We start from the raw sequence: 25,371 nt of genomic DNA on the forward strand, positions 1-25,371 counted from the left end.
GTATTTCTACATGTCAGAGAACAATTCATTAATAAATGAGAACCAGCTGCAGCTTCTGAGGTTGAACTTATCCCGGAAATGGAAAGAGTTTGCTCGCAATGTTGGATTTCGTCAACCAGAAATCGATGAAATTGACCATGACTATGAACGGGATGGACTGAAGGAAAAAGTTTACCAAATGTTGCACAAGTGGCAAATGAGAGAAGGGTCCAAGAATGCCACAGTTGGCAAGGTAGCTACAGCTCTCCATTCTCTGGGAGAAACAGATCTTCTCAACCAACTAATCCAATTGAACTAAAGATGTGACAAAATACCACAACTGTTGGCTTCCCGTGAAGAACAAAATCAGGGTGATGAAGAGGCATACACGTGATATTTTACATCAATAAAAAAATTGCTAATCAGGAAACAACACATCACTTTGGGTCATTGTTCAGAATGTGCAGTCTAATGCAGTATTTGCATTAATACCACATAATCGAACGCTTCTAGCTTACTTCCACCTCTAGAGGAGATGCAAATGGAATTAAATTGTATTTTTCATAATATATTTCTTGTATTATTGAGTTCCATCAATGAACCGGAACATTTAAGCAAATTTTTACTGAAAGAACTTTAGTTGACTACTAATTAAAACTCACACTTATGCATTACCACTGGGAAATGGGCAAGCGTTAGCACACTGATTTTTTAACTTCTCTAGCTACTTGCCTACTAGGTACAAGTTCAAGAATGATGGTAGGGTAACAATGGGAGACAGATTCATTTATCATGAGCAGAAAGAATACTATTTTTGGTGTTCTAGTACATTTTGCGACCCACGAATCTGGGTGTCCCACCAAAATCAGGACAGTTGGGAGTTATGCTGCATTTATGTGATGCCGTTGTCCCCATGTATGTGTACTGGGGATCTCTGATCATTAAGTATGTTTCACAGATGTTGTAGGAAAGGTGCGTGAGAGAAGATGACTGCAGTGACTTTTAGCTCCTGTCTAGATGAATCCCGTTTCCATTACAGCCGGTGCGTTGGATCCCTCTAGTTCCATTTCTCTCCTACAGAACTTTGGAAGTTTTCCATCAGATGTTGGATGGTAGAAACAAATGCATTGTGGAAATGGTGGGGATCCCAGAGGAGAGTTCCACTAATATACTAGTTTGGGGAAGAGGGTTTTATGTGAAACATCCCCAATGATAAGAAACTCTTTTATAGTAATATATATGTAGGAAATATTTTAAATGACATACTTGTTTTTTTAATCTTTGCATTCCTTTTATTGACTTATTATTGTTAATCTGAATTGTGAATATGTTTTAAAATTTATTCACAGATCTAAAATTTCAGGAAAAACTTTGTATGAAGACCATGTTTTACAAAGATAACCCCTGCTCATTTGTAGCTGGTTCTCCATATGTTTTATATAGTGAGCTGTAAATTTACATATTATTAATGTTACAGAAACAAAGTGTAGATGAAAGTTTCACACATTTAGGGGCATATTCAGTTGTCGGCGGAAACGCAGAAAATCTCGCGCTCCGCTCACTATTACCGTTATTACGGTAATAGTGCACGGGAAAAAAATGTTATTACGGTATTTTTCTCGCTGGATTTCAGTTCGCAGCTCCCTGAGCCGCGAGTTGAAATCCAGCTAACTACTACCGTAATAACGGTAGTAGTTTTAACGCCGCGGGAACCCGCGACAATTGATTATGCTCCTTAGAGTGATATAAAGAAGCATACAATGTCATTTGCACATAGCCATTTTCTATATATTATAAAATAAGTAAAGGTCTGATAAGACTGTATCTAAGACATACCGCTGCCTTTTAATTATACTGCTAAGGTGATTTTTTTGTACTGCTAAGGTGTTTTGGATTTATTTGAGGAATGTTTACTTATTTAAGGAGTTAGGGCCTGATTCATTAAGGCACGCAAAATGAACATATTGGGCCTGATTTATTAAGGAAAGTAAGGCAAAAAAATTAGTAAGTTTTCTCCTGGACAAAACCATGTTACAATGCAAGGGGTGCATATTAGTTTATTATTTTTTTTATTATTTTGCACATAAGGTAAATACTGCCTGTTATTTTTCATGCAGCACACAAATAATTGATAGCTTTATTTGTACACTGAAATTTAAAGTTGATCTAGGACATGCCCTACCCCAATTATAAATCTGCCATCACATTTTATATTTACATACCCCTGCAATGTAACATGGTTTTACCAAGGTGCAAAGTTACTCTTTTTTTTTTTGCTTTACATTCCTTAATGAATCAGGCCCATTGTGTATACACATGTCCATATTCAACAAGGAGCGGATGTAAAGATACGTCTGTAGTTGAATAAGGCTCTAGGTGCGCTCCGCTCTAACAGACAATACACTGCAGGATACCTCCAATACATATGTGGAATATAAAGTGTTAATATAAAAGTCATTAACAAAATATCTCTTTAAAAAAAAAAAGTTTTTTTTTTTGTCTTCCTTCACCCCCATAAAATATATTTTTTAGGATGTTCTGAATGTCTACTGTACATAAAATGCTTTTTTACAGTTGCTCTTGATTGCAAACACATGTTTTAGTGTGCATACGCTACTGTCATCACTATCACTCGGCACTTACACCTGACCTGTAGCTGGTGCAAGTGATAGGACAGAAAAACACGTACCTGATAGATACCCAAAACTTGAATCAGACGCTGCTGCACTCAAGCTTTTTATGCCCTTACTGAACATTGACTACATGCATATGTCCAGTCCCTCCCCCATTTCACCCATGAAATTGTAGACTGTAGTAAATGTCCTTTGTGCTCAAAGATTAATTGGATGTTGCTGCGTTCACTGGCATATGGTCCGGTGCTGCAAGATACAGCATGGATACGTTCTTTAAGGAATCAGGCACTCAATGTTTATATAAGCCTAGAGAACATGGTCTTCATGTTTATATCATGGCATATCTTAGTTGCTTTTGCAAAGTCGATCAAATATAGTATGCTGGAAATTGTTTTGTCAGAGGCAAGAGGCACCTTGTGATTGCCCACCAATTTATATATAGGACATGACTCATTTTAAAAGTATTCCATTATCAAATGCATAACTATTGATACACACCCAAAAATGCAAGCAATTTGTTATTATATCATTATGTAAGTTTCACTGTTTACTTCAGCAATCATCAAATAGTTTATTTTATGGTGCATAAGTTGATGAGATGCATGAAAAAAATAAATTGATGAATAAAGTATATTTTTATTTAAAAAATATGTATGCTTATATGTGGTTATTAGCTATTAAGTTAAAAACGGACCCTCATGCAGATCAAAACTGTTTGCATTTTACATCTGTCTGATTACTATCCTAATTTGATGTTCAATGAAATGCACAAATACTTTTGTCTGTTTTGTCTTGAGGATTCAGGGCTTTGCAGCACTTAAATAAAGTAAATTAAGTTGACAGCTTTCTCGTGTGACTAGCATGGAAATAGTTTTATTAGGTTATGTATTATGTATATGCAGAGGTACTAATACAAATGTTGGTGTTTGTGTAAGAATGAAATGCCATTGACATAAGCACCAGAAGTAGAACCACATTGCTGCTAGCAGTTTACATTGTCTCACCTAAACCCCGCCACCCAGTACAGGGTAGGCTAGGTACACACTGAAGAATTTTCCTGTTATCTCAAATGATTGTACCTACGACTGAAGGTACGAGCATACACACTGACGATGGCTATCAAAAATAAGAATTGCATATTATATATATATATATCTTGTGGCAAGAGCCCGCTACTGCAGAAGCACACGCGAACAACTTCTTCCTTTTTATATAGTTTTATTGTCAGGATGGTAGATGTTTTGACACCGTATAATTTCACAGCAATTACGGAGACCCTAAATGCTAGCTAGACATAGCTCAGCTCTCTCCAGACCAGCCAGCTTCCCCAGCGTTGGTCTCAGTGTACAAATGATACAAACAAGCTTTTATACCTGATACTCCTCCCCCAGCCTTAGCATGATGGACAGGTGACACACCCACCTTCTCTTTAAAAGGAAGCGCCCCATCACTGGTTCTGTTTGCACTAACAGACACACCCTGTCTGTTTGCTGAGAGGAAGAATTTCTCTATCATGTAAGTTAACCAAACTTAAACTATTGTTTGTTACATATAAGTCATCAATCTAGGTGCATTACTGCACAAATGTTTTACTCTACTTCCATGCTTTCTCTGCATATTGCCAGCTAAATGGCTCCCTTTGTTACAATATATATATATATATATATATATATATATATATATACACACACACGCACACACAAACTTAGTGGTTGAAGTAGGCGATTCTCCATGTCCCTGTATCACCGTCTTGATGCAGGCTGTCCACCACACCACCATCTCCCTCAACATCAGGGCATGTGACCAGGCAGTTCATGCAGCCCCCCAACAGTGTGGTTGCAACTGTGACACTCCCGTCCTGCAGTGTGGTTGCGTTCGTAACCCACCAGCAGTGTGCATGTGCTCACGTTCCCACTCCCTCCCAAAAATTAGGTCACACATGACAGATGTGCCAGGCGGCACATTCATATTATGTATCAGTACCTTTGATTTTTTTATAGGTGAGAGGGACAGGGGAGAAGATGGTGCAGGGGGATATGTGAGAGGAACAGAAGAGAAGATGTTGCAGGGGGATAGGTGAGGGACAGGGGAAAAGATGGTTCAGGGGGATAAGAGAGGGACAGGGGAGATGTTGCAGGGGGATAGGTGAGAGGGACGGGGGGAAGATGGTGCAGGGGGAAAAGTGAGAGGGACGGGGGAGAAGATGGTGCAGGGGAGTAGGTGAGAGGGACAGAGGAGAAGACGGTGTAGTGGGATATGAAATAACGGTGGCTCCACACTTGCAAAGAGCACCACTGTATTCAGCAACGGAATACCGAGGGCAGGGTGGATAGACAACTGTCAAACTTCTGCCTCTCGTATAAAGGACCTGGTGTCCCACACACATGGAAAACATAGAGGTAATTGCTCACCATTTGCAGAGTCTCTGAGGAGGCATCCAACATTCTACCCAGGTCTGAGAGTTTGCTTTTTAAACACCCCCATACAGGGGTGGGCTGGGCCGGGGGGCCGCTTAGTCCAACCGCTGTTGGGGCCGCCCCCCCCTCTCTGATGCAATATTTCTTATTTATTTTCTTCGGCCGCATTACATAACATGCGATGCGGCCGCGTCAGCGCACAGCAGGCCGTGTCACGTGATGCGGCCGCCTGTGCGCCCCCCCGGGCTTAAACTTGCCAGCCCGTGCCTCTATTTTTCTGGCAGTTTTGCTGGCGTTTTTAAAAAATGCCGTTTGGTACATCTCACTCTTTGTGATCTTATCACGGCTACATGTCAGGATGGGATCTTGTTTTCAAACCGCCAAAAAACAAACAAATGCAGAAAACAGTTGGTTTTCACAAATCGGCTCTGCACTTATAACTGTCAGCTCTAAAAGGCCCACTAATCTGGACATGGTTAGTCAATAGGGGCATATAAGAAGATATTTTTCTTTCTGTGGGATTCTGCTTGTTGTTATTAACTAGCTACGAGAATGTGAATACTGTAATTTAGAGGTAAATCACAGAAAACAACAGTTTTCGGGGATTAACTGTTATATTACTATGTATTATTCTAGCATCGCAACAGATATCTCAGATATCTGCTACTTTGCATTTCTCGTTTTACTGAGCACTCCCCATAACAGTGTATGGGAAGTGCTCAGTAACGCTATGTACCAATGACAAAAAGTACGTTTTCAATCATGTTAATGTACGCCATCTGAAGCTGGCGCCATCTGAAGCTGGCGTACATTACCATGATTGAAAACTTTCACTGAACTTTCACTGAAAACAGCTCTGCTCCGAAGAGCAGAGCTGCTCAGCGCATGTCACATGCCTCAGGTTCTTCATTCGGGGATCTCTGTGCGCTGCTTGAGTTTACCGGTCGGCGCATGTGGACAGGGATTGAAAGAGGAGTGAGCAGCACTGCAGAGGGAGGAGAAGAGAAGACTCCAGTGAAAGGTAAATGTTACTCTTCACAGGAGCAGCCGTTTTTCGTAACGCTGTTCCTGTGATTTTTTGATACATATGAGAAACTTTTCAATCCACATCTATGCGATGAGGATTGAAAAGCTTCTACTGAAAAAACCGAAGGGTCATAAATAGACCCCATAATAAGAATCACAGGGAAGATTCAGTTAGATGCAAGGGGCCTCCGGGAACGTCCATGAGACACCTCGTGACGGAGATCTGACAGAAATCTTTGATAATTTTTTGCTTGCACCAAAATGAGCAGAGATATCTACTGTAATTGCTGCCAATATGCTCAGTGCGATGTCCGCTTCCCACATCGCCAGCAATTGAATCTCCCCCATAAAGTATTACTTACGGTCAAGGGATGTCAGGGGCCTATTTATGAAGCCCTAAACCATGTGAAAACTGCTTTTTCCCATGGTTTAGGCTATTTTAAATAAAATTGTTAAAGCCTAACGCAGAAGTTAGGGGAGATATCACCTGCATTGAATCGCAGCCTCCATAATAGTCAATGGGGTCTGGGTAATTTTAAGTTCTGAAAGGCATAGCTTTTTGGAACTTGACCGCAATGGCTAATGTCATCTGAAGATGATGTTGGCCATTGAATCCTATGGACAGAGCATTGCGGTAGAGGGATCTGTGGATCCCTCACCAAAGGTTACCTGCTCAGCCCTCCAGTCACTATCACAAAATGGCTTTGTGCATGCGTGACCTGCGCAAAGTCCCTTTGCAATTGTGACCTGAGTTTTAAGGTAAGTAAAGTCATCACAGGAACAGTCTCCTATCGGACATGCTATCCCAGGTTCATTTTTTAATAAAGGATTATGAAAAAACATCTGATAATTAAAACCCTTTTAATTAATAAAGAGGCCCCTTAGACTCTATCTAAAACATGTCATTATAAGTCTATTGGTTGCACTTAATGGATTGTCACAAATGTTTGGAAATGTGAATATAATTTGAGTGTAAACACTCCTTCAGAATATATAACTAAAGTGTTTACAAAGCATTTTTACGCATGAGACTTAATACAAAAAAGAAGCAAGTGGAGAATTCAATTTCCCGCGTTGTTCTAAAGAACTACGCAGGGTGCACACAATTACTGTTAGTACGATTTTTAATCGCAGCTCACTGAGCTGCGTGCAGAAATCCATTTTGAAATGACTGTACTAACGGTGATAATGCGCACCCCGCAAATTGAATTCCCCCCTATATATGTACTGCTGCACAACGCAAGTAAACATGATAAAATGTACTGCCTCATTTGGTTTCTATTTTTACAGCTGTTCACAGATGTATAGGACACATCTTAAACACTTAATTTAATGTCATGTTTACATTGTCTTAGTGAGAAAAAATGGTCTGTGGAGAAACAAAAAAACACTAAAATGTATAATTTACACGAGGAATTCAATAAATATGCAGAAAAAGTATTCCAGGTAGAAGGTGTAGAGCAGTGAGGTGCCTGTAGGGGGCACTGCATATTAGCAGACAAATGACAAGTTGTATATCACCACTAAGTACTGCAGCTGCAATATGGCGCTCTCCTGTGTGAGCGCTACAATGGGGTCTTCCACTCGGCTCCTGCGATCTGTACTGGGGGCATCACACTGTCACAGAGCTGCTGTACCCTTCTGGTAAAGGCGTTCTCCCGTTCTATACATTATTATCGGCACCTGATAGCGATGTTGCGGAGAATTGTGTTACCAAAATATTTACGTTAACTCGTTATGTGTCACAGTACCTGGAATGTTTTGTTTTCTTGAAATGGATCGTTTAATACACAGAATTCAAAATATTGTGTTGTGCACATTTCACCGTTTATGGACGCTTGTTTATTTTTAAAATGTTAAGAGCAGCATTTCTATAAATATAGTACAAAATCTTTCAGAATATGCGACAGATATGTGTGGCAAATGAAGTTAAGTGGCAGAGTTTTAATATGGTATGGGACCCTTTACAAATTATACTAATTTGACGAGGCTGAAGTTAGCTTCTCATTCGGCCAGTTTCTTATTCATGCTCCAGCTTCTTATTCAGGAAAGTTTATTTTTAAAGGATTAAATCAAGTTGAATCACCGAGTCCACATCAGATTAACACTAAATGGTGTCCCTTGTACAAACTGCAATAGTATTTAGCCTGACCCAACAAGGTTAGTTTTGCAAGGGTTAATTTTTTTTTAAATTAAAATTTGTAACAAAAATAAATCCCATATCACTTTGTCCACAATAAAATAGACTATATACAACATCAAGGGGTAAAATGGACCAATAGGAACACAACTTCTCATTATCATAAAACCCAATTCTCCTACAATACCTCCACAAAAACTACTGCATCACTTCACAAATGAGAATAATTATATACATCAAAGAAACGTGACATCCTCTAACACAATACTCTTCATTACAACAACCCCGTCACCAATCTATAATACAACCCACACACCCTTTACAGTCAGGAAATGAACACAAACTTTAAATGAATGTAAATCTTAGTCAAAAATAAAAGGGATTTCCTCAAAATCTAATAGTGAAAGAACAGGATAGATAGCGAAGAATCGACAGACTGCCAGATGTTAACTACCACCTAGGAATGTCTCAACCTCTGCCAGAGTCTACCAGCTTGCAGGAACCATCCGGCCTGTCCCAGATGCAGCAATCTGAACAGCTGGCCATGACTGACGTCACTTTAGTCACTTACCAATTAATACACCTTTTCTGCCACCACAAAGGATTTACTAAAGCGTCCTTGCATTCACCAAAACCCCTTATTAATGTTTCACACTTAAATCACATTAATTCTCACTATCAAATTGATGACCCTATATAGCCGCTTCTAATTAGCTGTTGGTATATTACTATGTTCATTATCTTCTATACTATATCAAGTAAGGCAATCTATGCTGATTAGTTATTCGTCATTTCCATTTGGAATACTGCAGGAAAGAAGATTCCCTTAGGATTTTTAAAGTGGCAAACAATGGATGTGGGGCTGTTTATTAAGAACACTATTCTCTCTTGTGCATATGACACCTCATTACATTACATTTTGTACAAATAGAGTAAAGCTACTTTTGTATTTACTATTAACACTGTTAAGTTTCATTTACGCTACATGAGCCCAAGTCTAAATGAGGCCCTTTGTGTGTAGTTTGTGTCTAAGTACTATTTTGATGATTGGAAAATTGCATTCGTATTTAAAGGGTTTTTATTTTCTTAGTGCCTTTATGATATATGTATGTCTTTTCACAGCACTGCAGTCACATCTGGAAGAGTAAAGGTTAATGGCGTCAGTCTGCATTATCAGCGCACAGGCTGGGGAGATCATGTGGTTCTGTTACTTCCTGGTGCTCTAGGTGTGAGCTTACATCTACTTTTAAAACACATGACGGACATGGTAGTATAAAGGCGTAGGTATTGTAAAGTGATGTGAGAAGGAAAGTTATCAAATCTATCTTTCTACATATGTTAATATTTGTTCAGTAAAAAATAAACCAACATAAAAAAAAGTCAGTTCGACAAAATCAGTACACTCCATGATTCAGTAGCTTGGACTGCTGCTAAAGGTGGTTCTCCATTGAAGTGTTCTTTTTCTGTATAAGCCTATCAGTCTCTTATATTGTTTTTGATGAATTTTTGGCCCACTTATCCTCACAACACTGCTATAGTTCCTTGATGTTTCAGTGTGTTTGTTTATGCACAGCTCTCTTAAAGTTGTGCTACAGCATTTCTGCAGGGTTGAGGTCTGGATTTTTACTTGGACATTTCAAAACCTTAATTGTCTTCTTTTTTAGCCTTTTGGTTTTTGTTTGACTGGTGTGCACAGTACTGTTATAATAATCAACCAAGCTTCAATTGACAGAAAGATGACCTTAAATTTTCCCTTAGACTTCTCTGATATACAAATGAGTTCAAGGTGGACTTGCTTCCAGGCTCTGTGGATACAAAACAATCCCAAATCTACCACTGAATTTGATTGTTGGTATGCGGCTGTTGTGATACACTGTGTTTGATTTTCACATTAAGACCAAACAACTTTACTTTGATCTCATCTGCAGAGAACGCTGTTTCAGAATTCTCGTGTCTTCTTGTTAAGATGCAAGTTTGCCAACCAAAACCATTATTTTTTGAGACTTTTTCCTGGTTATTATGTCATAAAAGCCTTCCTTGTTCAGTCTATTTCTGATGTTCGAATTATGGACTTTAGCACTTACATTGTTGACAGACTCCTTGCGACCTCTGGATATAGTGTTTTGGATTCTGTCTTCTCGGAGAGCATCATATGGCATGTAATTTGGATGAAATTGCTGGGACTCCTGGGAAGATTGGCATCTTTCTTCATTCGTGAATAACCTTTCTCTTTCTGTAGAGTGATCCTTGGCATGGTGTTAACACAAACCTGATTGTTCCAGACTATGCTGTCAAATATTCTGTTTTTATATTGAGTTGCACTGGATCAGCAGTGTGTCTCAAAGCTCATCAGCTTCCTATCTCAAATTACATTCTTTATTGATATGAAAGCAGTAAAGGCGTATTTTCTCTTTGACATATTGCTTCTTCATGTTGGCTTATTTTGTGTTGAATAAATTATGACAAACTAAAATCTGTTATCACATTACATTTATTACATTTTAGGGCTTCGTGAAGACTAGATTATTAATTATGTCTTGAAATGTCAAACACATATATAAGATAATATATAATTAATATAATCATTCCTATATGAATAGCCATATTCTGAAATCAATGTTAAATCCTTTAAGTTGATACATGAATAATGTCATTTTAAATCCATATCATTACCTTTTTGTTTGTATCTGGCTGCTTTTTGTCTCTTTACTACTCTGTCATATAGGTTTAGTGGAAATGAAAGCTACTTCAGACAATTTAGAATGTTTAATGATCAGAGATTCCTTTATTAAAAGCAAAGTCCTGTTGAGTTCTTCATAGATTAATCTGACATAGGGCCTCATTCTTTTTAACATGACTCTATCCTGGATCTTGATATCCAGAGGCTATCTCTGCCAAAATATAATTAACATGCATAGTACATTCTTCAACTTGTCTAGATTTTAAAGAAATGGCATCTGAAGGGGTAGAGGACAAAAGGCAAGTGTGGGTGGGGCATGGTGACGTGATTTGCGTCACTACAGCCTCCCCTCTTTGCAAGAAGAAGATCGAGCGGGATCCAGGAGGGTGGTCTACTCTACCAGGAGTCCATGAGAACTCTCAGAAATTCTGAAGTCTCACAGACATTCCAGGAGAGTAGGCAAGTATGTTGTATAGGGGCATTTTCATTGTATACTATTAAATGTTTTGTTAAAGTGCAAAGTTGATTTAAATTTAATGTTTAATTGTATTTATTCTTAGAAACATTTAAATACTGAGAGAATACATTACTATAAATAAAAAATTTCAATGCCTTATTCTCATAAAAATATTGATCCATAACCACTAGCCGTCTCCACTTATCTCAAAGATAATGATGTTTGAATTGCCCTTTAGGAACCGTAACTGGTTTTCATTCTAGAAAACCTGAATAGGATTTATTTGATGAGGAGTAGAGATGAGCTGGCTTTCCACAGTGGCTCCATTGCTGTGTCCCTGCCACCTGGTCTGGGCCAGTCCTGTGGAAGAACATATGTAATGCTTATCTTTCCCCACCTCCAGGTCTTGGATAGCACACAGTCCCTCCTGAAATTTACCTCTTCCAGTCTTTTGTTACATGTCAGTGCTTCTGACTGTTCCTCATTTCCTGTCCCTTCCTTCTTACTCCCCCATGTGTCTCCAATAAGTTCTCCCCTTGACCGCCGGATGCAATTTAAGAACTGGTGCTGGGATGACATCCCTGTGGATTGACGAGCTGGTGGGAAATGTTATCTTGGCAGTGTAGCCCGTCCTGTCACGATACATAATCAGCCAATCAGAAGCTGCTAAATAGTGTTACCGCTTAGTTGTCATCATCATCATTGTGTATCGTTACACTTGCAAGAGATAAACTTTCTAAAAGACGTATCTGAGGATGTGTCCGTGTCTGATTGCATCGTAATTACATGGATATGCCCTTAATATACTCGGAATATGCCTGCTTGCTTGCTTGCCCTCGTTCCGCCTCTCCATGCTTACGGAGAGTCAACAAAACAGAAAAATGTATATACGGACGTATATGTGTAACAAAGATCACCGCACTAAGTTAATATATAATATCTTATAGTCAATAACCCCTATATAATTGAACATTAATTTGTTCCTAAATAGATCTAATATACATAGAGGGTGCACCCTTACACTGTATTTTAGGAAATGTAGAACGAAGAGAAAGAGTGTATCAAAGGGGCACTCCGGGGTATGGAGTGTAAATATTTATATTTTATTAATAATTATTAAAAATTGGAGTATCTTGATACAACTAGCGAAATATAAGGATAAAAACAAAGTGAGGGAAGTGAGAGTAAAATTGCAGTTTCTACTGCAAATCGCCTGTAATCTCACTACTAGTATTGAATTGATAAATCTTGGTATAAGAATATTTGCTGCTGTGATGATAATTAATCATTCAGTAAAGAGTTCAAATACATTAAAGTTGTTATTTTAACAATATTTTACAGATATAAATTGGCTATGGGTTGTATAATTGATTGTATGGATTACAAATAATAGTCCATGCCTAAATGATATCTGTGATCCTATATACTCCTAAGATCATGACAGGTAGTGACTCCTATGCTGGCAATACAATGGTCTAAGGTGGATTTCAGGATGAAGCTTGCTCCGCCCTCCTATTCAGTCTTTGTGGCCATAGAGAGCTGTATAGTAAAGTCACTGTGTTAACAGCCGTATATACTAGGATATGATAATCAGTGATTTTAACGGCACTCTATATAACAAGATTATCCTAACAGATACTATCTGATAGGAGATAAAGCGCAATAAACTTGCTATTATCTATGCTGTCTGAGGATTATTTGATGTTTTCTCAGCCCATTGTATAGCGGTTATATTGCCCCATAGTTTGCTAGGATGTGCGGGTATGATATTTATTTCTTAGAGTAAACTAGGTATTGTTTAACAGCAGCGTGTGAGATACAAAGCGAACGCCGACGCGCGTTTCGCTTGTATGCTTTTTCAAGGCACTATAATTGCCTTGAAAAAGCATACAAGCGAAACGCGCGTCGGCGTTCGCTTTGTATCTCACACGCTGCTGTTAAACAATACCTAGTTTACTCTAAGAAATAAATATCATACCCGCACATCCTAGCAAACTATGGGGCAATATAACCGCTATACAATGGGCTGAGAAAACATCAAATAATCCTCAGACAGCATAGATAATAGCAAGTTTATTGCGCTTTATCTCCTATCAGATAGTATCTGTTAGGATTATCTTGTTATATAGAGTGCCGTTAAAATCACTGATTATCATATCCTAGTATATACGGCTGTTAACACAGTGACTTTACTATACAGCTCCCTATGGCCACAAAGACTGATTAGGAGGGCGGAGCAAGCTTCATCCTGAAATCCACCTTAGACCATTGTATTGCCAGCATAGGAGTCACTACCTGTCATGATCTTAGGAGTATATAGGATCACAGATATCATTTAGCCATGGACTATTATTTGTAATCCATACAATCAATTATACAACCCATAGCCAATTTATATCTGTAAAATATTGTTAAAATAACAACTTTAATGTATTTGAACTCTTTACTGAATGATTAACTATCATCACAGCAGCAAATATTCTTATACCAAGATTTATCAATTCAATACTAGTAGTGAGATTACAGGCGATTTTCAGTAGAAACTGCAATTTTACTCTCACTTCCCTCACTTTGTTTTTATCCTTATATTTCGCTAGTTGTATCAAGATACTCCAATTTTTAATAATTACTAATAAAATATAAATTTTTACACTCCATACCCCGGAGTGCCCCTTTGATACACTCTTTCTCTTCGTTCTACATATACGGACGTATGCAAGCGCAGCTTGGAAATCCATACATTTACACCACAAAAATGAACATATATCCAACTTTAAACGAACTCCTTTGGCTGTCCTGTTTTCTCTGTTTAGTTAAGTTATGGTGTTTATAAAATTGAATCATATTCCATATCCCAGCAATATGTTTTTAAATTGCATTTATTCCATTTGTTTCCACAAAATCATGTGGTAATATAGTTAAGATTTTTTTTGCAGACAAATATTGACATGCTATTTCTATTTTGAGGGGACACAAATAATTTTTTGCAAGATTTGACAAAATTGCCCTTTGTTTTGTTAATAGGAAGCAGTCAGACTGACTTTGGGCCACAACTCAAGTACATGAATAAAGAGCTGTTTACTGTCATTGGGTGGGATCCTCGGGGGTATGGGTTCTCCATCCCACCAGCTCGAGACTACCCTACAGACTTTTATGAAAGAGATGCCAAAGATGCTGTAGATTTGATGCAGGTAAATACATACCAATTAAATACATTTCTGCCATTTAATGATATCCCTAGCCATTATTTTTGAAAACTGGTGCAGAGTTAAGGTGTTGGTATACTAGGTAAAAAGTGTTTACAAATGAAGGGACTGCGCTCCTTATGTTGCAAGACCAGCTCTGCCTATAAGGGGAATCCCACCCCTATTGACAATCTACAATAAACACAAGAGGTAGGCGCTCATTGACTAGAATGATGTCATTGTCCAGTGACCAATGCTATGGTTGGAGAATATGCTATATCATGTGTATTGTATAGCTATCCTATTATGTACATTCCTTGATCCTAATACGGATGGTTGTACTTAATTAGGCTTCCCTATATAGAATTACACTATTGCATAGATGTACGTTATTCTACTTTAAATAGTAACTGATTGGTTAACCTTAAAATCTTTATTTTGTGCCATTGGATCACAGTGATAACCGGTTAAACATTAAAACAATTAAATCAAAATAAACCTAACGTCAATAATACATTCCATATATTCCGTTAAAATACACATAAAATCAGGGAGTATATTGCACTATATTCCAATTGCTATATCCCGATTATGTCCACTTTCTCGAAGCGATTCACATAAAAATAAACAGACAGTCCAATTTCTCCAATGTCAAATAAGTCTAGTTCTCAGAAGATAAAAATGGTGTTTCCACTGGAGTTGTTATTCCATAATGACCAATCTGATAAGTGTCTCTAGATTTGCAGTTTTTGATATTGGAAACTCCTAGATACAATAATGGATTTCACCATAAGGATCATAGTTTGTTAACAGTTGGTTCAGGTGTATGCCAATACTTGTGGTTGGTGTATCTTTAGCTGGGTACCCAGGTGTCGGCTCTCATGGACTGGACCCGATGTTGATTGCCGTGTGCGTTCCACTGTGAAACGCACGGGTTGACCGAACTTCGTGTTTGCAGATACGTCACAGTAGGTGTGGTTTAACGCGTTTCGTCTGAGTTCAGACTTTTTCAAGAACACCCTCTTGACAAAGTCTAAATTAGTATTTCTAGTCTCTGGTATATAACAGTTACACATTCTCAGTATTTATTATTTATACACTTTACAGCTTATCCAGCAATTAATATACTTGTGTCCTTGAGGTAGTTTTATATTTTCACATTCCGCTGTTTGCTGGAATAGCCTCTAGTCATTTTTGTCCTGATGCCATTGTGAGGTTCTGTTGCCACATCCCTCACCTGATCTGGTATAGCAATGAGTGGACTGTGCCAGCTAAGCTCAGCCCTATTTTGCCCCCTCCTGATGACTGAGTACCGTTCACATCTCCACAGGACTCACTGAGTGATTACCAGCCTGTTCTCGTACCATAGTTGAGTGAGTGAAGGAATGATGGGCAGAGGGCGGTAAAACATTGTAAGTGCTAGAATGATGTACCGATCATATAATTCCAGCACACGGCGGTTCCTGGGCAACAGGAAACCCTCTCCTTTCCTTAGTGCACGTGTGAGGTGAGCGTTTGCCATTCAAAGAGGAAGTTATAGGCATGTTCCTCAATTGTTTTTTTTTTTTTTCTTTTTAAGTCTTACACTTGGATTTCTTTACAGTGAGATATTGTGATTCATACCAGTGCACAATATTATATCCTTCAACAATTTATGGTTCAATTGATAGCAGGAAGGTCCACAAGCAAAAGTTATTAATTACTGTTCTGGTTTGTACCCCTCAGATTGCCACAAAATAGGATTTACATTTTGGTGTTTTGATTTTGTATGACAATCTATATTATACTGGTAATGTTGATTCTTAATAAAAAGGAAAATATATTAATGTGTTAGTACTTTTTCATTAAACACGGTCTGTAATGTATCCAACCACTTGCATTATTTGAGGCCTGCAGGTGGTGATATGATACTACAGGACTGTGCATGTACATGCTGGTCAAGATGGTGACCATTGTGGAGTGAGCAAATCTTCTGTGGAAGAAGGTGGGCATTTCTCAATGCTGCAGTGGTGTTCTAGAATATGATCCGGATCTGCAAAATCTGTTTTTTCTTTGCAGGACAGATCAAATCATTAAAAAGAGCTGGAACTTTAACATATACTGAAACTAAGACCACTTCAGAGTTGGCAGAAAACAGAACTTTTTCATTAATTTCTGTTGTTTTGGGCTCCATGTAGAAACAGATAATGCAAAACACGTGCAAATATACAACTTAGTGAATGGGAACCTGCAAATAAGACCTGAACAAATATGAGTTTACATGATTTGAGCTTGTGCTGCACCATGTGGTGTGTAATCTAAGGCAGAGGTGCGTAACTTTGTTCTTTTTTCCAGTTGAGACGGGGCAGCACGGTGGCTAAGTGGTTAGCACTTCTGCCTTACAGCACTGGGGTCATGAGTTCAATTCCCAACCATGGCCTTATCTGTGTGGAGTTTGTATGTTCTTCCTGTGTTTGCTGTGGGTTTCCTCCGGGTGCTCCGGTTTCCTCCCACACTCCAAAAACACACTGGTAGGTTAATTGGCTGCTAACAAAATTGACGTGTGTGTGTGTCTGTCTGTGTGTGTGTGTGTGTGTGTGTGTGTGTGTGTGTGTGTGTGCGCGCGCGCTGGAATTTAGACTGTAAGCCCCAATGGGGCAGGGACTGATGTGAGTGAGTTCTCTGTACAGCGCTGCGGAATTAGTGGCGCTATATAAATAAATGACGATGATGATAAGTATGAGTGTGCCATTTCTTCTGGGAGCGCAGGTTCTGGATTCCCACTTGGTATCCAGGCCCACAAGTTGTGCACTTGCGTTTGAAAAAAAGGCAAACAAATTGTCAAGTTAAGAGTAGTTTATACTTATAAAACTATTATAGGTTTGTCATGTATTCAATAAATGCCCAGACCTGTCAAGTGCAAAGTTCCATGACCTGTAGTGGTGTTGGATAGGTGACGTGTTTTGTTATATAATAATAATTAATTTGTACTTGTGACATATGGTTTAAAGTCAGGAAAGATCTTAGAAAACTTATTTGTTGTGTCTATTTTTCATTATTTTCTAATAAGATGTTACACTATCAGCTTGCTAGTGACAGAACAGATGTTACACTATGTTATACTAGATTTTCAGGTGACAGAACAGCAATGTATTACTTGTAATTGGGTTGATTTAACTAGGGGGCAGTTGGTTTTGGATAACTTTGTTCATTAAAAAAGTAAAACTGTGTGTCCACTCAGGATCCCTTTAGCTAATATTAGATTTTGTCTAAAACTCTGAAACAATCCAGTGTGACACATATACAGTAAAAGAGGAAATCAAGAAGGAGCCAAATACTTTTTCATAGCATCATATAGGTAATACCTTTGGGCTGGCCTCTGGCACCCAACATGATAACAATTGTTTCTGTGTGCAGAATCTATAACAATATATTTCTTTTCTTTTCTTGTAGGCTCTGAATTTCAAGAAATTCTCCTTGCTAGGATGGAGTGATGGGGGTATAACGGCACTCATTGCAGCTGGGTCTTACCCATCCCTTATCCATAAGCTTATTGTATGGGGAGCCAATGCTTATGTGGCTGAAGAGGATCTAGAGCTTTATAATGGTATAAGTGCTGGATGTATAAACTAATTTCATACACATATATTACAAATAAAGGTTGTCAGTGGGGAAAACATACTTATTTTGAGAACACTACATATTGGGGCCTCTTTGCCAAGAGGACGATGGTTTGTGGAAAAACTATTGCTTGCTAATGCGAACTCATTAGTGCTCTTATAGAAAACGCATTTTGGCGCCCAAAGTTTATTTTATGCTAAAAAAAAAAAAAAAAAAATGTTTGCATCCAACTCTACAAGACCCCCAGTATCCTATTACTGGTCCTGTGTGGCTCCTCACTGAGGGACAAGAGGTGTTCTCCTGTGCCTCTTAGATCATACTCCGGATAGGAGCAGCAGGTTTTCCCACTTTATGATTGTGTTCAGAAGCTTTACTTTCTTTCAGTAGCCCACAATCTTTTACCTTTGGCTGCTGATGCCATGTTCATTATCCGCTTTTCCCAAGGGTTCTTTGTCTCTCTCCTATGTGATACCACATTTGGTTCTCATTGGCTACCAACTCATAGACCCAATCACCATAATCACCTCTGTGGAGTTTTCCTAACTCTGGAAAGGTAGTGTTAGTGTTGATTGGTGATTGATGTTGATCTGCACCAACTGGCAGAGACAGTTTAATTTTACATATTTAATAAGGTGCTTGATGTGATAATAGTATGGGTTACAGCTGGCTCATAAATAAGGCATCTGAGAATTGTCTGTTCCTCAGCAGTTTGTTCCTCTGTAACCTGGATTTATACTGTTGTATGTTTCATGTGTAACCCTAGTATTATTGCATCATGAAACACTACCACCCTTAATTCTGGGTTAGTGTTATATGAATCGGTTACAGAAAAAGTTGGTTCTACAATCACATTGTATAGGCCAGGTTAACTAAATCTGACTTCGTAAATATAAATAAAAAAACAAGGGCTGCCCAAATACTGTTGATGATGAAGTCTTGCTACATTACACACACCATTTTTTTTATTACTTAATGTAGTGAATGTATTATGAAATGTAGATGCACTCACTTCCCTTGTCATTTTCTAAGCTGTAAAGGACATAACCAAATGGAGTCCAAAGATGAGAGAGCCTATGGAGAAGCTATATGGAGAGGAGTATTTTGCCAAGACCTTTGCGGCATGGGTTGAAGCAATGGGTAATTTCCGCAGGAAATCTGATGGTAAATATTTTTGTGAAAAATAACAGTTGTTTTTGGTCTTATTTTTTCACAGTCATTCTAAATTTCTGATTTATTATGACAAAGTGAAATATGATTGTTTACAATGGAACCCTCAATTTACACTTTCCAAGAGAACCAAGGAAATATTGTATCAATGGTGGGAAAGTGTAATGAATATTAGTGTATTGTTTGATATATGAGCAGCATTGCATTATTGTTTATTTTACTACTGAAGTTTCTACTTCTGAAGTTTCTTTGCCTATACAGGAAAATTATTTGCAAAGCAAGTCAGAGACAAGGACAAAGGAGGAAGCAACAATATACTACATACAGCCAGAGCCGTAGCTTAGAATTCTAGCGCCCTGGGCGAGAAACACAAATGCCGACCCCCTAGCCCTCAATTTTAACCAAAATATTCCTAAATTGCGCCCCCCTTCAGCGTTACGACCTGGGCGGTCGCCCCTGTCGCACAGCCCTAGTTACGGCCCTGCATACAGCACTGCATACACTACAGCCCTAGATAGTGCTATATGGCCTCAGTAGAGATTGCAATGTATGGCTCTCATTTTTGAGAAGTAAAACGTCCAAGTACATGGTGTTTGCACTAGCTCTGAGGTGATGGAAGCTGCTCTAGTTGCACTTGTTGGCGGAAAAGTGCACTGATAGACTCACTTGCCCATTGTACAGGTAACAAAGGCAATCCTGAAGTACCCACACTCAAAATTAATCTAACAATAAACAAGGCTATAACGAGCAGTATCTTAGGAGCAATGGAAAAGTTTTATATGATAAAATTAGTTCTTTGAAAGTGGTAGAAGGTTTGACTTTTCATATGGCATATACACTTTTGCACAGTCTGCTTTTTCAGATTTCCCCCCTCTCCATACAGCTAAGCACCCTCTTAGATTGCTGAGGCATCTTACTACAACAGAGAGTAGGCATGCACCATGATGGTTGCTGGGTGGACTATCTAGGTGCATATGTGCAGAGCTAAGGAGTTGTGTGCTGCTAATACAGTGTGTGCAGTAAGTGAGATCCTCTGTGAATGCTCGGATTTGCTGTCACAATGTAAGGCATAGCTAATTCATTGGTGTAAATGGCAAGAACATGAGTTGAGTTGTTAAATAACGTATTGATGCAAGGAATGATGAGAAAAGCAAAATAAAATGTAAATTGCCAGGTTGTATTTTGGGGTATTACTTACTTGCCAACTCTTTGAGTCCACTTCCAGGACGTCTCTGAGGGGAGGTGACAAGTGGGGAAGGAGTGTGGCGACACAGTTGCCTCACCATAACCCCGCTTCCTGCCATTCAATATCACAATTTGCTGCATATGGGTGCGGGGCTTAATGATTTGAATTACATCATTAGTCCTACCTCCGCTTGGGATCTGGGAGGGCATCTGCTCTCATGGGAAGTCTCTCCAAAATACGGGAGCCTCCAGGACATTCTGGCAGAATAGACAAGTGTGGGGTATGGTCGGACAAAGTAGGTTTCAATAGTATGTAGTATCTATCGCAATATAACAGAAATGTATCAAATGTGCAATTGCCATGCATGCTATATTCAAGCCAAAGAGCCAATCAAAAAACTGCTTCAGACAAGTAACATAAATTGTGTAGTTTGTTGTATAGCAGAGGTAAAGGAAACATGCATAATCGGGGAATTCTGGATGGCTTCAGTAATCCGCATTACTAAAACACTGTGTTCTCCCCAGCACCTATTTCCCTGGTGCTCCACCCGGCTGTTTTTATTTGACACCCGGCTCTTGGGGCCCATATAATAGAATAGAATAAACCATTGTTTCTCCTATTAAAACGGGTACTATGTGAGCAATACAGCCAGCAGTGTGTGTTGGACCACTGACCACCAGTCCTGGCAGGTGTGGGCAATAACCTCCAACAATTTTCATTATTATTGCAAAGTATTACAACTGCCCCCACCTGGCTGCTGCTTAATGCCACCCGGCTGGCAAAATTTTCTGGGAAGAACACTAAACGGACTATTATTTTATAAGACAGCGAGCAGTGCTTTGAGCCCAATTATTATACTATCTATAAATATGTATATATAGGAACTGCTAAATCTTATAAATAACATTGTGGTGGTGCATTTGGCAGGTAATATTTGTCGACATTTACTCCCTCTCATCGATTGTCCAACATTAATTGTTCATGGTCTGAAGGATGCTTTGGTCCCATTATTTCACCCACATTCTCTGCACAAGCAAATGAAGAATTCAAGGTGAGCTACATGTATATTCCTTGCTGTGCTAGCAAATTATACTTGTGAGAAATTTCAACCTTGTTGATATCAATTCTTTATAACCAAACTCATCATATATAAATAAAATTAATTAAATTAAAGAAGACCCATATAGTGGCTGTAAAATATTTTTATTCTATAAAGTTAAGTGCGTTAATTTTTTTTATTTTGTGGCCTTATCTGCATACCTCCCATGTATGCAAATTAGTCTTTCTTCCACCACAACACAATAACATTGACTTTATTCACCTGAAAGCTATTCAAGCGGCAACATAATGATTGACATTGCTGGATATTTTTTTTAGATGCTGGAGGAACTAGGCGAAGATGGAGGCCCCTGCACATGTGCTTCATGCTCAGTATCCAGTGAACTTGCACTGAGCACCATGTACATACATATCAGATACCAAAATATTACTTGCTTGTGTCACTAAACATGGCACCAGCAGTCATTGGTCAGGGGAAGGTGGGTTGATGCGGGAGAAAGCACAAGAAATCCCCATAAGTTAGACATTTTTCCAAATACTATTCCAAAATATTTTTATGCTGCTTTTAGCTTGTTATTTATTCTTGAAATAAGAATGTACACATAAGCTTTCCTATTTAAAGGCTAGCCAAAAATAACAAACATTTTGCAGGTTAAACTCATGTGTTTCAAATCCCCAGTGTAAAACATGGTGCTCTGTGGATTTGAAGGCCATTGACATCAGGCAAATGATACAGCAGGGGCTATGGTGTGTCTACTATGTTCCCTGGAGTTTGTAAAAAATTATTTACATAACTGCATGTTTTTTGGTCTCCTGTGTAAAATTTAAATGAACCAGAAAATGGAGAGAATTGCTTAGGATGTTTAAATCAAGTTGAAGAAATTACATAATTGATTAAAAAGAAGTTTATAAGTTTATTATACTTTTTCATTATCCTTATTTTATAAAATGGCATTCTGTTAATTAGTGCTATACATTTAGGGGATCGTGTTACAAACAAGTGACATGAAGCAGAAGGTAATGATGGCCCTGTTCAAAGAGTTTACAATCTAATAGGTGTGGGAAACAATTAAAATATACACACACATTTAAAGATTTTGAAGACTGAGGAGAGTATGAAAGGGTCGGTTTAGAGCATTCCATAAAAGGGGCGATGCATGTGTGTAGTTTTGCAGTCATACATGGATGTGGTTATGAGAGTAAAAAGCACTAGTTTCCTAGTCGCACTCTGTGCTCCTTTAGTGACCTTCTATTTATGGGTGATATTGAGAACATCGGTGGGACAGACGTTATGGATGGCCTTGTAGACAAGGCTAGACCTTTTAAATTTGAAAATTATGTATTATTGTGACAGTAATTGATAAGTCATTTGACAGTCCATACAGAAAGAGGTGTCAAAGCAGGAAAGTATGAGGGCATAGATGAGTAGTTTGGTGCCGTCTTGTGAGGAAAGGGTACATTTTGGAGATGTTGTGCAGCTGGGAGCAGCAGGACATGGAGGTTGTTGTAATGTGAGTTATAAAGCCAAGGGTGACACAAACCGTGAACTTCAAAAGTGGGTAGGCTGATGATACCACCGACAAAGTCCTACCAGACAGCGTAATGGAAGATGACAGAGGGAGTATAATCACTTTGGTTTTTACTATGTTAAACTTTAAATGCCAGTAGCAGATGATTGGAAGGCATTTAAGATGCTGACAAATGCAAACATAATTAATTCAGGGCAGGGGAGGTGAATGTGGGTGTCATCGGTTTACAAGTGATAATGGAGACCAGTTAAACAAGAGAGGTGGTGTAAACAGTATTGACTGATGACCAATTCTTGGGGTATTTCAACAGAGAGAAGGATAGAAGAGGGTGAGGTTTAATTGAAGGAAACTGAATAGTTGCTTAACTTATCGGGGGCATCTTTTGCCATGAGAATGCGACATTGACTTGCCTGGCTATTTAATGCTGATGTGCCTCTATTACTGTACCTAAGCAACACGTTCTATACTGTAAGTATATATAGGACAATCCACAAACAACTTTATCTGTAACCCTGACCTCGGCCTCATTTATGAAGCTATGCTGTCTGCCCCTAAACTTTGGCTAGTTACTGACATTTGACACTGTACTGCCAGCCAACTTCAGCCTTCTTCTGACCATCCCCTTGTTAGTCAGCAGCTGTCCAGCGTGACTAGCCTCTGGAGGCCATGACCTGTGAGTTCCCTGCAGTAATGTCTATCTCTCCATCCAGGGAATATTGGGGTTCCCATTAGACACCATACCCCAGGTTAGCCAATGCAAATTGCTAGTGACATAGCGGCTCCACATTTGGTGTGAATGTTACAGCATCATTTGCAGTACAGGTTGGTCGACCTGTCAAATGCAGAAGAGATCTAGGAATAGGAGAGAAAATTCACCTGTTGATTTGGCTGCATGAGGACATCCAGTTACATTTTGAGGGCAGTTTCTGAGATAAGAGCTAGATTGAAGAAACACAATCTTGGAGGTCAACAGTCACTGCAAGCCTAAGGTGTTCAGACACAACAACTTTGCACGGTACCACATATTTAACTTTTGCTGTGGAGGTTATACATCTTCTGCATACAATAGCCCAGGCTTTTGCATGTAATTGATGTCATCTGTTATGTCAGCATAAGCACTGAAGCTACTTTGGTCAATAACCTTTAACACAGGACATGGGCTAAAACTATTTCAGAGAATAGACAGAAAATGCAGATACACACTGCTGGGACCACATTGATGTACAGATAGGCTAAATACGTATATTTAAAATTTGGGTACAATGCATGTTGATACCATTTAGTTTTACCATTGTAATTTTATATTCTGCTATAAATGTGATACCTTTTGGGAAATGAAGCCTAGAAGTCTCCCACCTAGTTCCACACATTCTGGCCCAGCCTGCATCTGCCCATTATATCACCCCATGCTTCCCCTAGTCTCAGACTTGACCATCCCCATTACATAGGGGCCGTGCTTGTGAGTGCTTAATTTCTCCTTATGTCGTCTTGTCCACCAGTGATACTCACTATTACGACTCTGCAAATCCCGACAGTATTTACCCCGGCAAGATTACACTGAAAACCTCATCTCCGACTCGGTGGAACCTCTATAGCAAGGATCGCTGTGTTTTTTAGTATGTTGGTATGAAATGTTGAGAGTTTGGGGTGCAAGGATGCTACTTTGTGCAATGACACTGGACACAAGTTTTTCCGCTTTATTACAGTAATAATGATATATATGGGCCCCACAGCTGTCTGGTGGTGCCATAGATATTGTCATCTATAGTAATAAAAAATGTTTTACATTTCTATATTTTGCAGATTGCATCTGATGCCAGAGGGCAAACATAATCTTCATCTAAAATATGCTGAAGAGTTTAACAGACTAGTAGAAGATTTCCTGTGGTCAACAGAACTTTCTCAGTAACTCCGTATTGTGAGGACTCTTTATGAAAAAAATCTCATCTTTTCTGATCTGTAATGGAAATATATATATATATATATATATATATATATCCTTTATATAAGAGTTTTGTAATTTGAAGAAAAATTGGGTTAGCACCGAGGCGCTTTTTTTTTCAACCAAACAAAATGCCCTTCAAATATCTGTGCTCTCTGTACCACCAACATAGTGATGGTTTTAAATTGTTCATACCATGTTGTGTTAGTGTTCCAAGGATTTCTAAAGAGTGATTTGGTCATCATGTGTCATTAAAGACAATACCTTATGTTGAAACCTGACCCAGTTCATCTTGTGATATCATTGATCTGCGTTATGATTGTCATTTAACAAATATTCTAAAAGGTTTCAGTCTACCCATTTGCAGCAGA

The 25,371-nt window shown here is 38.7% G+C and overlaps 2 protein-coding genes across 3 annotated transcripts in view; both read left to right on the forward strand.

Moving 5' to 3' along the window:
- The window catches only part of RIPK1 (receptor interacting serine/threonine kinase 1), a 44,762-nt gene extending 41,310 nt beyond the window's left edge, over positions 1-3,452 (forward strand). For both annotated transcript variants that reach the window (XM_075212991.1, XM_075212992.1), the window contains one exon: positions 18-3,452. In XM_075212991.1, the coding sequence (XP_075069092.1) occupies positions 18-298 (281 nt within the window). In that variant the 3' untranslated portion in view covers positions 299-3,452. The remainder of the gene's footprint in view (positions 1-17) is intronic.
- Positions 3,453-7,570: 4,118 nt separating this feature from the next.
- On the forward strand, positions 7,571-25,281 carry BPHL (biphenyl hydrolase like). The gene is made up of 7 exons (XM_075212994.1): positions 7,571-7,699; positions 9,318-9,421; positions 14,357-14,523; positions 17,950-18,103; positions 19,147-19,278; positions 21,398-21,521; positions 24,862-25,281. Exons 1-7 carry the CDS (start codon positions 7,599-7,601, stop codon positions 24,965-24,967), a joined length of 888 nt encoding a protein of 295 aa, XP_075069095.1. The 5' UTR covers positions 7,571-7,598; the 3' UTR covers positions 24,968-25,281.
- The last annotated feature ends 90 nt before the right edge of the window (positions 25,282-25,371 follow it).

The sequence above is a fragment of the Mixophyes fleayi genome, chromosome 5 (genome assembly GCF_038048845.1).
Source record: "Mixophyes fleayi isolate aMixFle1 chromosome 5, aMixFle1.hap1, whole genome shotgun sequence".
NCBI lineage: Eukaryota > Metazoa > Chordata > Amphibia > Anura > Limnodynastidae > Mixophyes > Mixophyes fleayi.